Source organism: Galeopterus variegatus, unplaced genomic scaffold (assembly GCF_000696425.1).
Source record: "Galeopterus variegatus unplaced genomic scaffold, G_variegatus-3.0.2 Scaffold1838, whole genome shotgun sequence".
In the NCBI taxonomy this organism is placed as follows: domain Eukaryota; kingdom Metazoa; phylum Chordata; class Mammalia; order Dermoptera; family Cynocephalidae; genus Galeopterus; species Galeopterus variegatus.
In genome coordinates this window covers 255,757-272,638 of record NW_007727949.1, presented here as the reverse complement: position 1 = coordinate 272,638, position 16,882 = coordinate 255,757, and the positions used below count along the sequence as shown (strand labels likewise).

Genomic DNA, 16,882 nt, shown 5'->3' with positions numbered 1-16,882 from the left:
GAAACGAAACCACCACCAAAAATCATTAGACCAACAACATTCTGACAGAGCATCAAGACATGAGACAGCAATCTCAAAAGCTGTAGCAATTATCTCTGACATGTCAGCAGTTAAAAGAATTAGTTAAAATTAAAATATTAGATTTGAAGTCCATTAGTGAATAAGCAATGTTACAATTTGTTCTACTTAAACTCTATTAAATTAATGATTTATTTAAAAGATGACTGGTAATTCTTACAGTTCTGGAGCAAGAACTGCTGCTTTTGGGTTTTTTATTATGTATCAAATTCTATCATTAAGTATTCTTTTCTTACCTTTTTAGGATGTCATTTCACTGAAGGCAAGGAATGGGCTGCTGTTTATCAACCACCTAATTCCTGGCACTAATTTTTCAAAAATCTTGACAGCTACCATCAACTTCAGAAAGGAAGCTCACTCTCCTCCCCCAAATTCCTGAGTTCTGTCAGCTGACATTGTGAAAGCAAGTAGAGGCAGTACTTTTTCCTGTAATGCCTACCAGTTCCTGTAACAGTCACAGATGAAAATGCCTACAAACTGCAGGGTGCCCATAGTCTTTGTGTGCACGTGTGTATGAATATGTATGTATGAGGGTACTTCAAAGTTCGTGGAAAAACATAACTAGAAGATAATACAAATCTTTCCATGAACTCTTAAGCACCCTCATGTGTACATATATCCATACATATACACATTTTCTAAAATTTTAAATCAATCGCTTGAGTTATAGTTAAGGTAGAAACTATAGGTTGTACTTAAAGACGAAACAAATTGTCATCTCATGCCTGTGAGCCATAATTCTACTAGTTATAGGATATAATTAACCTTCTGGTCTACAGTAACCATTTATTATTTTTTTTCAGAATCGGATACATTTTTAAAATGCATGCTATATACATAATACAGGAGTTGGCAAACTACGTGTGTTCAAGCTAAATCCAGCCCACCACTTGTTTTTAAAAATTAAGTTTTACTGGAACATATCCACACTTGTTTAATTAAGTACTGTCTATGGCTGTGTTCATGTTACAACACAGAGTTGAATAGCTGCAATGAAGACTGCAATATGGCCCAACAAGCCTAAAAATGCACTATCGAGCCCATTAAAGAAAAAGTGTGCCAACCCCTATCTTAGTAATAGCTACAACTGAGAGCTGCTATAAAGAGACAAAATGACTTGTCTAATACTACTTTACTTCTGTCAGCAACTGAACAGGGATTTGAACCCAAGTATGCTTGGTTCCAAAATCTATACTCTTTCTGACTTCTACTGGTTGTAACTAAACTTTAATACGTCTGCTTCTAAGAGTTACTTAGAGATTTTCTAGTTAGAATATTAAAAATTTAAGTCATGGCCTAAAAATATATGCAGAGACTTCAAGATGCAGAGACTCAAATATGTCATATCATTATATTATCTCAAAAAACCATTAGTTCCAAATTTGAAACATAAGAATAAAATAAGCTTCTTGCCACATTTTCATGAGTTTTAAGATTTTACTGGAACATTCTAATCATATTTTCTTAAAGCTATGTATTAACTAATCACATTAAGAATTGTTTTTTTTTTTTTTTTTTTTTTTGTAAACAGATGCCACGGGGTCCAAATGAGCCTTCCTAATGGATACTATGAAACCATTGGTAAGGGGAAAAAAAACCCAGACATTTCCATAACTAACACATAAACACAACCACAAAGACAAGATGAAACAAATGGTACAAAATAGAATTCTATGAAAAAGGGCAAATTCTAAAAGTATACCAAAATATTTACATTTGTGGGGCAGTGAAATTTATTCTTCTGTGTAGGAAAGAAAAATTAGATGCAAAAGTATGAGTCAGGTAACTCTTGGCAGAAAAATGACAACCTTGAACTCTTAAAGCCAAATTGAATCATAAAGATTTTATTTGACAATACGGGAAGTTTTCATATGACTAATCAATAGTTTAGAGATAGGCAACTTTTTAAATGAAAAAATAAAAATGCATTTTTTAATACCTAAGACAAAGTAATCTGATTTTTTTGGTCCCTAATTTTTCAGTTTTATAAATAAGTTTATTCTATAAAATGAATATGTAAAAGAAACTTATAAAAATAAAAATATGAAAGGTTAAAATTATATTCCAAAGGAAATAACAGATTCTCTTTGATTAACTTGCAGTTAAAAATAAAGCTGAGTGTCCACTTCAAATGTAAGATGAAGTCCCTCACTAGAAATTCCATTAGACAAAATTTGTTAGTAGGTCTTTCACTAAACTTAAAAGCTAATACACTGCATAATGCATAAGTAATGCTCCTGTTTCACAAATGGCATTGAGATTTGGTTACTAGTATATAATGTAGTGCATATATACTATAACAATTATATAGAATAAATGGACAATAATATATGAAAGGACACTGTCAAGTACATAATATTTTAGGGTATACCTGAGGTTTAAAAAAAATGATTCCACAAAAACTTCAAGACAATTCAAAATAAAGATGTTGGCTCATTATATTTTTGTGAAAAATAAGATCTCTAGTCCACATTAAAATATCAAATATAAAAGATATTCAAACATGTTTTTGAAACATTTACTTAAGTCTATCACTCTTGACAGTGTTCCCTTTGGTTGGTTTTCAAGTTAAAGTCAGCTATAAATATTAACCTTTGTATTAGAATGGTTGTGATTTACAATCTAATAAGGATCATAAATACTCATAGTAATTTAATATAATTATGACCGTGTTAATGAGAATTCTTTGGCTATAGTATATTCACAACAGCACACTTCTGATTCAAAATATGGTCTTTCAACTATAATGACTATCTTCATAAACTGGTTTCCTATAAAATGCAATAGCTTCATGGTTTCAAACACACTTTAAATTAATACTAATCCTTCAATCAAAATTATATTCTTAAATTTCAGGTTAGTATTAAAGGGCGTCTATCATTTAGCAACCAAACCTCAAACCACTTTACCCAGTGAAATAATACAAGAAAGTGTTTCTTAAATATGAAAACAGAATTAGGATACAGCAAGATACAAACACTCGCAAAAAACAAAAAGAATCACTATCTTCCTCAAAAACATTAAAACTATTTACCAAAGCTTCTTGATTACTTTAGTAGATATAAATTTGAGCAACTACAAGTAACATTTCCTCCATCTGTGGCTCATCAAAACGTCTAACAAATCAGCACAGTAAATGGTAATGGGAAACCTGGAGACATTTGTTTCTGATACTCTTGTCCTTCCCAACACTGTGAGAAAATTTCTGTATTTATAAAGCAGTACAATGTCAATTTGTTGATTTTCCATAACTCCCATTACAAGCAGGTACACTTTCAAATTATGAATAACCAAATAGGTTTTACAGTTAAATTTATAAACAAAATCATTTCATCATTTTACACTCAAATATCCAATAGTAACCACAAACTGTTTCTAACAAACCAATTCTAAAAAACATACTTTATACAAATATACAGAAAATATATATTCCTAATTTATCATTGTTACCATGTCTTTATAACCTAAAAGAAAATCTTCAAAGCTTCATGCATGTTTTTAATCCTTGCATTTGAATTAAATTTATTTTTACTGACAAAAAGATCAAAGGACCATTAAGAAAATAAAATAAATCAACTTTACTTATTGCTAAGATCAAATACCTACCTTGTTTCTCATTGTAGATTATATTCTTACACAATAAGTCGTTATGGCAAAGTACAACAGGTGAGCCCAGGTTGGAAAGAATCTCTTTCATCCAAGTCATCTCTTCCTGAAGAATCTGAGAGCTTGGGATATTGCTTAGGAACCTTTAGTTTTAAAAGAAGAGTTATATTTATCTTAGTGGCATTTTTTTCCAGTTTGATTAAGGATTAAAATGTATTTTGAGTAAATCCTTTCCATTTAATTGCACATACTCCTGAATTAAAACAACAGACCAATTATTCCAAAAGTTGGAATAAAGAAAACCTTCATAGTGAACTTAAACATGAATAAAAAGAAACTGAGCAAGTTAAAATATAGTGCAGAAAAGTTATAAAAAAAAAAAAAAGGCACTGCAAAACTGGGGTGGGGAGTAATATATTTAAACTAATAACTAACATTTACTAAATACTATTCTAAATGTTTTACATTTATCTCCATTTTACAAATGAAGAAACTAAGACACAAAGGGTTTAATAAAAATGGTTTATTATTTAAAGTTACAAAGACTATTAAAAAATTAAAATTTTCTATTTCAAACTTGGAAGGGTGAATGCAGTATAAATCAGCTAAATTCTCAGAATAGTCAATAGATTATTGTCTACAGTTGATAAATCAGGAAATAAAGGTATACTCATATTATCTTGTTATGTTAAAAACAGAACTATTGTAGAAAATGCCTCAGAGTAGTGAGACAGGGAATGGTGGGAGGAAGCTTCATGAGCGGAACTAAAAGTCACGGCTTTTTATCTTACACTATTCTATACTATTTATTGTTATATATCTACATTAATTCGATAAAAAATAAAGTTAAACAAAAAATGGGCTGCTACCACTAATCCCTCAATAGCACTATCAGGTGTGCAAAACTGCCGTTAATTTACTCTCTCACTCCTTCCCTTAATACTTTACGTCAGGTTATCTTGATTTTTTTCTCCACAGTGTCTCAAATTACCCCTTATTTTCCATTTTACAATATAATACAGATTCTTTTTACATTACTGTATTTGCCTATGTAGCTGGTTTCTGCCTATATTTTTCCAACTACTGCATTCTTCTCTACATTCAACTTCCAAAAGTAATCCTTATATGCTCTTTTCAAAATGTTATGATTGGAGGAGCTGACAGCAGCCACCCTCTCTGACCAGATGCAGGCAAGAAAGAGAGAATGCCCAGGGTTCTTGGGCAGAAGCCAAGGGCAGCTGACCCCTCCACCCAGAAGCAGGCAGGACAGCACATCAAAAATACCACTTTTAAGCAGATGGCCCACCAGAGCCATCACCACAGCCACAGCTACTGCAACAGCAGCTTGATGCTACAGCAGTAGCCACAGCTGCCGTGCAGGCCACCCACAAAACACTCAACTGCACTGACACAAGGAGAGTCACCAGCGGGAACTGGAAAAAAACGATGTCTCTATCCTCAAAGCCCACTCAGGTGGTGGAAGAAGCAACTGCTCTACCTGATGACCAGAGACCAACTAGAAGAGATACTAGAAGTATGAAAATCCAAGAAAATATGACACCACCAAAACAATACAGTAATTCTCAAATACAAGACCCTACAGAGCAAGAAACCCTTGAAATGACTAAAAAGGAATTCCGAGCAACAATCTTAAGGAAACTCACTGAGAAACGGGAAGACTCAGACAACATAATGAAATAAGAAAAAAAATCCAGGATATGAAGGAGGAAATTTACAAAGAGATTAATACCTTTAAAAAGAACATAGCATTTTAACATAGGTGTATACAAGTATAAGTTTTCATCTAAGCACTGCATGAGCCCTGCATCCTATAAATTTTGATATGTTGCACTATGATTTTTACCTCAAAGTATTCTCTAATTTCCCTGTGACATTTCGTTTTACCCATTGTTTATTTAGGAGAGTGTTGTTTTATTCCCACACATCTGTGAACTGTCTAAATTTCCTTTTGTTATTGTGGTCACAGAGCATATTTCCTTTGATCTTAGTATTTTTAAATGTATTAAGACTTGTTTTTTGGCCAAAAATAAAAAATAATTTTCTTTAAAAAAAATAATTAATTTTTTTTTTTTCTCTTTTTGTCTTTTTTCATGTCCGGCAACGGATCGCAACCCTCAGTGTCGCGCCCATACCGGACCGGGACCGGCAACGGGATCGCAACCCTCGGCGCCGCGCCTGCACCTCACTCAGCCAGTGAGCGGGAACCGGTCTGTATGTGGGATCCGAACCCTTGGCGGGAGCGCCGCCGCACTCCCAAGCGGTGCACTGTAGCAGTGTGCCACTGGGCCGGCCCAAAATAATTAATTTTTAAAAAATTATTTAATGGTATGATTGTTCAAGAATCTCTATTTAAAAGAAGGTACAATGTCAAATAGAAACAATAAGACTCAAAGGATTATGAACATAATCATTATAATCATGTTACAAACAAAAAGGAATGGAAGAAAACATGACAAATAAATATTTTCAATATCTTAAATGTTTTTTATCTTCTAGATGTACATTTTCTATCTGGGCAGAATGCTTTCTTTCTGTTATTTACCACAGCAGACCTCCAGCTTTTCCAAAGTATCACTAACCTTGAGGATTTAAAGTATATCTTGGAGAGTCTAGGAAATAAAACTCAAAACCTACCTAAATAACCTTCTTCGAATAACAATTTCAAAAATAGCAGCCAACATTTATGTAGCACTTATATGGTCAGGCACCACTTTAAACACTTTATGTATACCAATTCAATTAATGCTCACAAAAACCCTGTAAGACTAATATGCTACTCTTGCTATTTCAATTTAATAAATAAACACTAAGGTAACTTGCCCAAGTTTAACAGCAGAAATGCTCATTGGCAGAACTGATATTTGATCTCTGGCTCCAGAGTCTTGTGCTCTTAACCCATACAATACTACACTGCCTCTCAACTATACATTACCTTAAGAAGTCAAGAAAATCTTGCTTCACCGTCACCATCTACCTCATTATTTTTAAATGGTTTTCTCCAAAATCTCTCAATAAAAATAACTATTTCAAAAGAAAACTCTATTTTTATACTATAGCTTCCTGAATATCCAGCACACTGGACACACTTCCAGAAGTTTGCCAATTCTACTTTGAGGGGTATAATATCCCTATCAAATCTGAAGTTTGACAAACTACCTGCAAATACAAACACATACACAGAGTGAATCAAATTAATCTTTGAAATAATCAAACTCAATTGCCTCTTTTTCCCTAATGAATTATGAAAAATAGAAAGAAACAAGAAAAAAAATCTAAGTCTTCCTTCTGTTTTTTCTTGAAACAAAGATTTTCTGCATACAAAGATGGTACTTTCACATGTTTTAGATATAAAGGACAAAATAAAATTTCCAATTTTTGTATTAGTAATAATAACCACACTATATAAAGTAAAATATATTCATATAATTTAGATTCTAAACACTGATCTTCTTTTTATATAGAATATAATAAAATACCTTAGTTTGAACCTGGGGAGTCAGCCTTACAAAAGGTAAGTAAGACTCTAGTACTTGAATTTTCAACCTCATCGTCTGAGATTTTTTTTTTTCCTTTTTAACATGGACTTCTGTTCCAAAGCTTTATTCCAATCACATTTACAGTACATAAAATATTAACAGTTTCTTGTTGAGAAAACAGAAACTCTGGCCATTGTATTGATGCTGACTTAAGACAAATACAAGCCTCTACATAAGAAGAGAGTCCATATTTGAAGAATTCAACCAATCTGAGCTATCTACCTACGAAAACATCAATTCAACAGCCTACTTTAAAGGTATATAAGAAACCCAAAGAAGTCAGCTTTTGTGGAAACATTTTATTTAACAAACATAATGCACAACAATTAAAAGCACTGCATATTTCCAGGAGAATTAAAACTGTGCATACCTGAATTAGCACTGGAAAGTACACAGAAAATAAAAAGGAAAAAAAAGGAAAGCTTTACACTAAAATCATTTGAACCCAGGTTGTTCTTTGAGAAGATTCTCACTGGTATTTGATGGTAACTCATCACCTCCCTTGTGAGCCTGGTGACCAGCTAACTCGGTGTACTGCTTCATGTCTTCTGTGCTTTATGATATTAGATGTATCAAATTTGATAGATTTTATACATAAATGTAAATACAGGATAAAAAGCTTTATAACCACCCTAATTTTATTCCAAAATTACTACTCTACACTCATTATCTACGCTTTAAATAGTCACAGTAAACTAAGACAACCCAACTTTTTCACACTCCAATATTACCACAGTGTCCCAATATATATCTCTGGGCCTTTTCAAAATTGCTAGCAACAAAAATAATTTTTTTTTAAAAAGTCCCTATGGCCAACTTGTACCATGCAAAAAGGTGCCCATTCATAGTGATCTTTATATTACAATTACTTTCAAATAAATGTTCTATATTTATGGCTTGCTCCCCTACCTCCATCTCCCCTTGCTGCTGTAGGGGTTTTTTTTGGGTTTTTTTCTGGGGGTGGGGAGAGTTACAAGGCATATAGAGGCAGTTATTTCTGTAGTGCCATCTGAGATTCAAAGAATCGATGCTTGTTTTACTTCAAGCATAGAGATAAAACCAGATTTTATACACAGAAAAATCTTGTAGTTATCTTTGAAACCCTGTAATAGAGCAAAACAATGTAAAACATAATTCTAAAAGTAAAAATAATTGTACCTTTTATTAATGTCTTCATCTCCAAATCCTGCGGAAATGAGAGAGAAATACTTTCCCATCTTTAGCCATAGATTAGATTTGGGAATCCAGCCATTGTGTGCATGGATAGCATGAATTTTAGCAAGCTGACGAGCTATTAGCCTGTTTAAAACAAAATGGCATAAAAAGAAAAAGTTAAGCATCATAAAGCTCATGTCTACTAACAAAGATTCTTGGCTTGACCAACTTTTAGTCAGGCCCCTGAACCTTCCCCTAGGCTTATCTGTGCATTTCCTTGTAAAATCCATTTTTAGCAAAAACCCTGCTAAGTCACTTTAGCAAGAACACCCCACCCTTAATATCTGATCACCCTTGATATCTGATCATGTTCCTTATGCTTCACCATCCCACAAATGATCTCTGATCACCCTGACCTGTCTTCAGCAAGAATCCCGGTAGGTTGGTTTAGCCAGAATCCCCCTTACCCCTGATGTTACCTCTTAGTAATTTTCCTTCTACCAACACCCCCACCCTACTCGTTGGCTATAAATTCCCACTTGCTCATGCTATATATTTGTAGGTGAGCACAATCCCTTTTCTTGCACTGCAAAATCCCATTGCCATGGTCCCTACACTTATCATAATGGTCCTGAATAAAGTCAGCCTTACCATGCTTTAACAAGTATTATTGAATTATTTTTTCTTTAACAGTTATGATGTTGTGACTCAGAATCAGATTCACCATTGGACCCCTGAATCTCTCATCCAGGACCCTAAGTATACAACTTTGAAGCCTTTGTCCTCACTTCTTACTAGGGGAATCCATTGGTGAGTCAGACTCCCGAACCACTACTCAGGACAAAAGTCCATTGAACCAGGCAAGGACAGATTTTAATTCTTAAGATTCTGAGTATATCTCTATAACTGGGTTAGAGTCCCAGGATTCTCTTGAAAAGTACCTCTTGGGCTGGAAGTCTCTTCTTCCTTGCTCTCTTTTTTGAGTAGGGATTATTTCCTGTCTCCCTAGGCTAGAAGTCCTTCTTTCTGGCTCTCTGTGAAGCCTCTCTGTTCTATTAGATCCTGCTTCTTCTAAGGAAACTTCTCTGACATTTGAAACTCATCTTCGTGAACCCTTACTAAATATATGCTTCACCAACTCTGTTCATCTCCCTCCTGTTGGCATGATTTTGCTGAAGAACTTCAAAAAAATTTACAGAGGCCTAGATATTGCTCCCAGAAATTCTGATTTAACTGGTCTGGGGTCCAGCGAGGGCATCAAGATATTCAAAAGCTTCCCAGATGACTTTAAAATGTAAAACCACTTAAGAACCACTCAACTAAGGCACACAAGGAATCTAGTATTATTGTAAGTCTTCACCAGCCTGTGATTATATAACACAGTTTTACTAGACTTTTATACTATCACAAATATTCTTATTTTTATCCACCTAGTTTCTAGTAATAAAAGAGTCCTGATTTTCCTTTGGAGAAACTTCTATCCCCCTCACTTTTAGTTAATTTGGTTCACATAGAGCTAATCTCAATCCTAACTGTATCCCATCTGCACCACTAAATTTAGGAGTGAACATATGATCCAGACTTGCCCAGAGCATTCCATCTTTCAGATCACAGTGATTGGTTCAGGGCATATTACCCAAGCTAAGCCAAAGAGACCTGATCCTATATTTGTTGAAGCCATTAAATTGGGTTGATGCTATTAGAAGAACAAGAATTTTTCCCCTCTGGGGTGGCTAAACTGGTTAGAGAAGTCAGCTGATTGTTATTATGGCCACTCTTAAGGAATGTTTGTTAGAAGATAAAGCTACCACAGAATAAAACAGAAGACAGCAATATTCATAATGACACTGTTAGAGCCCATGGACCTACCCATGCTTGATTTGAGTATTCTGTTTCTTATGTACCAATACATTCATTCTACTTTCAGTCATTATGAATTTTTGGATTGCCATCCTCAATCAGCAGTATCAGCCTCATCCTCAATCTAATGCATTACCAAAATATTAAAATCTGTAATCTTTTTATGTATGTGTACTTTGGGTCATATCTCTCAAACAAAGAGTAAACAAACATTTATTTATATAAATTAAATAACTACTAACTGACCTTCTCCAAGACCACATACTCATGTCTATGAGAATGTAGAAAAAAAGCAATCTGTTTTTATGACAGTCTCTCATATATGCATAGAAAGCTAAGCCCAAATCAACTTATGGTACTAAGCAACGGGTAACTTCATGAAAGAGCCAGGTGGTGATAAAATCGAAACAAAGAATGCAAATGCATACACATGCACATTTTAAGTCAGTAAGAACTGGTTTTAAAACTTAAGGGAGAAAGCGGAAACAAGAGGCTTAAAGAAAGGTACGATCTGTGATACTTAAAACTGGAAGAGCAATCTACATCAACAGTATGACCCAAGGACCCCTGGAGACCTGAGATGCTTTCAGGAAGTTTGTAAGGTTAAAACTATTTTTAGAAGACATTATTTACTTTTTTCATTCTCATTCTCTCACTAGTAACTAGTAACAGTGTCGTTTCCAAGAGGTTTCATGATGTGAAAATGTCACCACACTGATAGCTAAAAGGATGTGCATTTGATATTCTGGTGTTCTAAAAAATTTATTTTAATTTCTAATATAAGTGTTGAAAAACATAAATCAAATAAAAAGCAATATGGCTCTTTGGGTGTTCAATTACTTTTAAGAGTTGTAAAGGTCTTAAAAATGTTAATCTATGAATGAATCTGTTGTTTTAAAATCAAGTCCATTTATTAGAGTTTTAAAGAGCAGAAAGAGTTTTAAAAGTTGGCAATTTTAGAAAAATGATCAAGCATATGTAAGACATTGTTCTTTACAGAAAACACAATACACTAAAATAAGTAATAAAAAACTTAAAGAATAACAAAAAGATGTTAATAGAATAGAGTCTTAGTAAGCAAGAACATTGAAAATACGAGCAATTAAGAAGTAAGTAGTTGGCAATTCAAACACTACTTGAAAAAATTAAGGGGAAGCCTTGACCCTCTGCAGCAGGTTAATCCAAAACCTCTTGCAATCCAAACTGCAGAGACAGCAATGAGAATTGCAGATATAAAGGATTTTTTTTTCTTTAAGAAAAACAAAAACCCTGACTAAAGAAAGTTTCTAAGTTAACCAAATAGTTGCTCAAAGAAAGAAAAGGCAGTGTTTAAAAATATTTCCTTAGTGCATTTAATACTTATTTTTCAAAAGGAAAAATTTAGGAAAAGAAATATACCTGAAAATGGCTGGGTTACGGACATGCTTTGGATCCAACGCTTCTCCCTGTATAAATTCATAGCATAGCCCATTATTGAAGGTACAGTAGAGTTGTGGTGCACAGCCATGAGCCTGCAACACTCGAAAACTCTTTACTTCTTCATCTCGATCGACTAACAACTCAGTCTTATTGCCATAAATTCTCACCAGGACTACATCCTCCATTGTATTACCCACATAACAGCCGATAAGTTTATTTGTGATTCCATCTGTGAAGAGCTGCCAGAAAAAGAAAAGATGGGGAAAAAAGCAATTATATATTTTTAAGGAATGGAATAGGAAATAACTTGAAAATAATGAGTTAAATACTAATTAAAAGAAAATTATGTACTTAACATAAAAGAACCTTTGGGTACAATTTTATCAAACATGTCTATAATGTTAATTCTAGATTTAAACAAAAAGGAGTGCTAATGTTTAACATGTTGTCCTTAATTCCTATAATATCATGTCGTCCTTGATCCAAAAGTGTTAATTATTCACTCCATCTCCAATATCTCTCTTTTTTTTTTTTTTTCTTTTTTGTCTTTTTTTCACGTCTGGCAACGGATCGCAACCCTCAGTGTCACACCCGTACCGGACCGGGACCGGCAACGGGATCACAACCCTCGGCGTTGCTCCCACACCTCGCTCAGCCAGTGAGCGGGAACCGGTCTGTATGTGGGATCCGAACCCTCGTCCATCTCCAATATTTCTATACAACTTTTTTAATGTCTTTTATCTCAGTCTGCCTTGTACTTCAATCATTGACTTGTACACACCAACACAATCTCTATAATGTCAAATAGACTGGAAAACTGCTCTCTTCTTAGCATGGTATATTATATATAAAAATCTTTAATAATGTTCGCAGACTCAAATATTATCTAGCATAACTTACATTATGGTAAATCTCCAATTCACAAAACCTCAATTTTAAATATTAACTTTAAAGATTACTTAACATAACATGGATTAAACAGTGTGTTAAGCACTCAAGTTATAACAGTTTAAACTTGAATGCTATGGCTAAAGAGAAGCACAACCTTAATTAGAGGTAGATAAAAAGGTATGTAGAGATTCCTACACTATTTTCTAAATGGGACTTCGGGACTTTTCAAAAGCTTTAAGTCAAGTACTTCAAATCCTTTTTTATATCTGAGCACAGATGGTACATTTAAAAAGTAAACGGTGATCAGCAATACTAGCTCTCGAAGGCAATTGAAAAACTGTAATTTTCATTTTCCCATATACTAATTTGACACTAGAACTAACTCTTCCATTTACCCAATTGTAATTGAGGACTTTTGAAGGTTCTCAAGGGGAATAAAAGAAGAAAAGGAAAAAAGTGAAAGCAAGAGTTAAGCATATTTTTTCCAAGACAACTAGGCAAGAACAAGAAAAAAGGACAGAAGATAAGTTTTAAAAGAATGTGTGCACATTTAATGCCTGAGAAAGAGGGTAAACGTTTCTATTTCAATTAGATTGTGATCTAATTGATTGTGATCTAATAAACGACATATGAAAAAGCTGTAGATCTTCAGAAGAAGATTTGAAAGAAAGTATTTACTAAAATTAATACACATCTAAGAGGTGTTTATATAATGGTTTTTATTATATGCAGGGCTTAGCTGTTATCCTTATTCACCTATTGCAGGTAAAACTGCATGAGCTAGTATAAAGAGACTTTTCTGGAATATCTAGTTTTTTAGGTATGCACAGACATACAAATATTATTTTCCACTTACATTTCAAAAAGACTATATTAAAGAAGACATTGCCAGGAAGTACATGCACTTAAAACAAATGTCAATCACCATTTTATTACAAGCTATATTGAAAAGCATGTTGTTTCTGATTACGATGTATAGACTCACACATGCTATTCTGTAACTTCTTCAGATGTTATATATAGATAAAATATTTCAATTACAGTAATAAACATTAAGAAACTATTTAACATTCTGAAATGCTTATAGTAATAATCTAGGCTCCTCAAATTCCACAAATCATCATCCATGTTTCTTTATTTTCACAGCAAATAGTAGGAACTTAATCCTTAAACACTAGAACCCATAGTTATCAACATTAATGCCTTCTTCATCTAGCTTATAAAAACTGCATTCTCTCATTCTTGCCTACGATAATAAAATAAATTTCCTTAACTGAACATGTTATACTTTACATTTATGTGTACACACACAAACATACATATCAAGACATGCATTTAGGGCCGGCCTGGTGGCGCACTGCTACAGTGCGCCGCTTGGGAGCGCGGCGGCGCTCCCACCGAGGGTTCGGATCCCACATACAGACCGGTTCCCGCTCACTGGCTGAGCGAGGTGCGGGCGCAACACCGAGGGTTGCGATCCCGTTGCCGGTCCCGGTCCGGTACGGGCGCGACACTGAGGGTTGCGATCCGTTGCCAGACACGAAAAAAGACAAAAAAAAAGGAAATAAAAAAAAAGACACGCATTTAAAGATCTAGAGAGAGATAAGATTACTGAATACAGATTACCAAACACTATACAAACATTTATAAAGATAACATAGGGTCACAACTCCAATTATCCTAACTCTAACTTTCTGTATTGCATTAATAGCCACATGTTACAATAAAATGATAGTCAAAATAAATCCCTAGGAAAAAAAATAAAATATACGAATATAACTCCACATTTATAAAAATATTTTATGTATAAATAAGAATAAAAATGTCTACATTCAACAAAATATTAGGTAGTTTAAATCTTCTTTCTTATTTTCTTGTTTCTCCCTAAGCAGTTTAACTTTTCTGTTTTGGATTATGTATGTTTCCTCATTTTTCTGCAATGAACCTGGTTAACTTGTGAAATTTTTAGTGAGAAAGAGAAACACAGCCAAATAGCTAAGCACCAGCCTGGCACTCACAGCTAGGCTGAAGTCCATAAACAATTTCACAGAATACCAACATCAGATGAGGCCGCCCTGTTACCATAAATGAATCAAGACAAAAAAAAAAAAAATTCTGTAATCATGTTTTAAGTGTAGACAAAAATATGACCTCTGTCCAAAACACAAAAATTTTTGAAACATCCCCCTATCCTGGCTAATATGAGTGACTCCTGCTGCTTTTCCAGTCACAGCTTTGACCATGCTTCACTCCCCCAGCCTACTAGTAAGATTAACATACCCACAAGTCATAGATTTATCCCACCTCCTTCCTGACAGGATCCAATGCAGAGGAGAGCCCTGCTACCTTGAATCCTCCCCCAAATCACTAGACAAATCCCCACCATTCTCCACAGTGTAGTCTCCCTTACTGCAATGAGTAATAAATCCAACTTGTTCAGCTTCAGGTGTGTTTCTATTGGTCTTTGGCTAGAGAAAAATGACTTTAGTTTAAAGATTTACAAATAATGCTTCTTGCCTTTACATGGTTCCCACCTCATATGTGAGGGTACTTCAAAAAGTTCATGGAAAGATTATTATTATCTTTTAATTCTATTTTTCCAATGGACTTTGTGACATACCCTCATATAAACCACAAGTAACTCAATGTGCTGAACCATCCAAAATATACTTTTAAAATATACTAGACATATACTAGATACTTATACTATACTAGATATATATTAGAAATATTTTTAAAAGTCCACATTAGTGGAGGTGGGACAAAACTAATACAAATGTTATGGAGTGTCTTTTAATGGGGTTGATCCTGCACTGTCTGTCAAGTATTTCAGGAGTTCAGAGGATGAGCTACAGAACCAGACAGCCTGAGTTTGAATCACAGCCTGAGTTTGTAGCTCTGCTACAACAAACTGAGTAACCTTAGGCAAGTCCATTAACTTCTATGTGCCTCAATCTCCTCATATATAAAATCTGTAAATTAGAATCTACTCTGTAGTGTTATCAGGGTTAATGAGTTAACATAAAAGCACCTTAGAACAGGGTTTGGCACACAGAGTAAGCTCCTTTAATGTATCTAATGATATATTTAAATTTTAACACAAGACAGCAAAATACAAGAGTACTTCAAAATGTTCACGAAAAAACAGTGAATGAAGACAAAATCTATGTTAAAATATTTGAAAACAATATTTCTTATATATATATATATAAAAGAAATAAACAATGTTTATTATTAAACAATATTATAATATATATATATATATATATATATATATATATATATATAAAGAAATATTGTTTAAGTAACTTAAATCCAGATAGTTAAATGTTAAGTATGATAATTTCTGGGCAAATTCACTTTTCACACATAAAAAATTAAAGACTTCAATTTAGTGAGTCAGAAATGCCATTCAAAGTTATTCTTCCAAGTTAGCACTACCCTACATTTGGTTTTGTATGACTAGCCATATTCTGTTAAACTTTAATCCCTAAAATGAATACAGCTAGGTTAGCGAATTTAGCCCTGAACAACTTCTAATCTTTAGTTTAAATATTAACAGCTTTTAATACTAGGTAAATTAATAATGGATTCTAAATTGTTCTCTCCTTTACCTCATCACATGGTTTTAAAAAACAACATATACACTGATTAAAAATAGGATTTAGTCTGCTTTCTCTGCTCCAACATTTTCACAATGTTATACCCTGCCATCACTATCACCACCACCAGGGTCTTCACCAAATGTGTTTCCCGGACTTTGGACTTCCCAGCCTCCGAAACTTGATGAGTGTGTGTCCTGCAGGAGCCAAGGCCTGTAGTCACTGAGATAAACCTAGATACCTGGCCCCGGACCCAGTAGTCAGAGAAGCTGGAGGAGGATCCAGGGAAGGTACATCAGTTGTAGACCCAGACGCTGATCACATCAATAAGAGGTGCTGCTGTTGTTTGCTCTCCATTATATTAAAAGTGCCATTAAAAAAGGTTCAAATATGTGCCTGACAACCCTCCTGCCTGTGGAGAGATCAGATATGTCACAAAAGCCTGGAGTCTAGCAAGAGAGAATGCTCCGAACCATTTTTATACTCTGCATTTCAACTGGTTGATGATTTCACTTCTTTACAGGCTACTAAGGCTGCAAAAGGAGTGAGAACTAACCAGCCACTAAATCTGAAACACCGAGGAGGTTAGAGTAGCTGGGGTTATCATCATCTCTCAGTGAACACATAAAGTATTAAACCTTTTTGGTCTCACTTTTGTGACAGATTCTGACAAGAACATAAAATAAAAACTTAAGTTAAAAAAAAAAAAAAAAA

General features: G+C 34.0%; 1 protein-coding gene across 1 annotated transcript in view; it reads right to left on the bottom strand.

Moving 5' to 3' along the window:
- The window catches only part of ETNK1 (ethanolamine kinase 1), a 50,955-nt gene that overhangs the window by 16,100 nt on the left and 17,973 nt on the right, over positions 1-16,882 (bottom strand). Inside the window, exons 2-4 of the mRNA XM_008579228.1 lie at positions 11,655-11,914; positions 8,400-8,540; positions 3,685-3,827 (exon numbers count right to left, since the gene is read on the bottom strand). Of these exons, the coding sequence (XP_008577450.1) occupies positions 3,685-3,827; positions 8,400-8,540; positions 11,655-11,914 (544 nt within the window). The remainder of the gene's footprint in view (positions 1-3,684; positions 3,828-8,399; positions 8,541-11,654; positions 11,915-16,882) is intronic.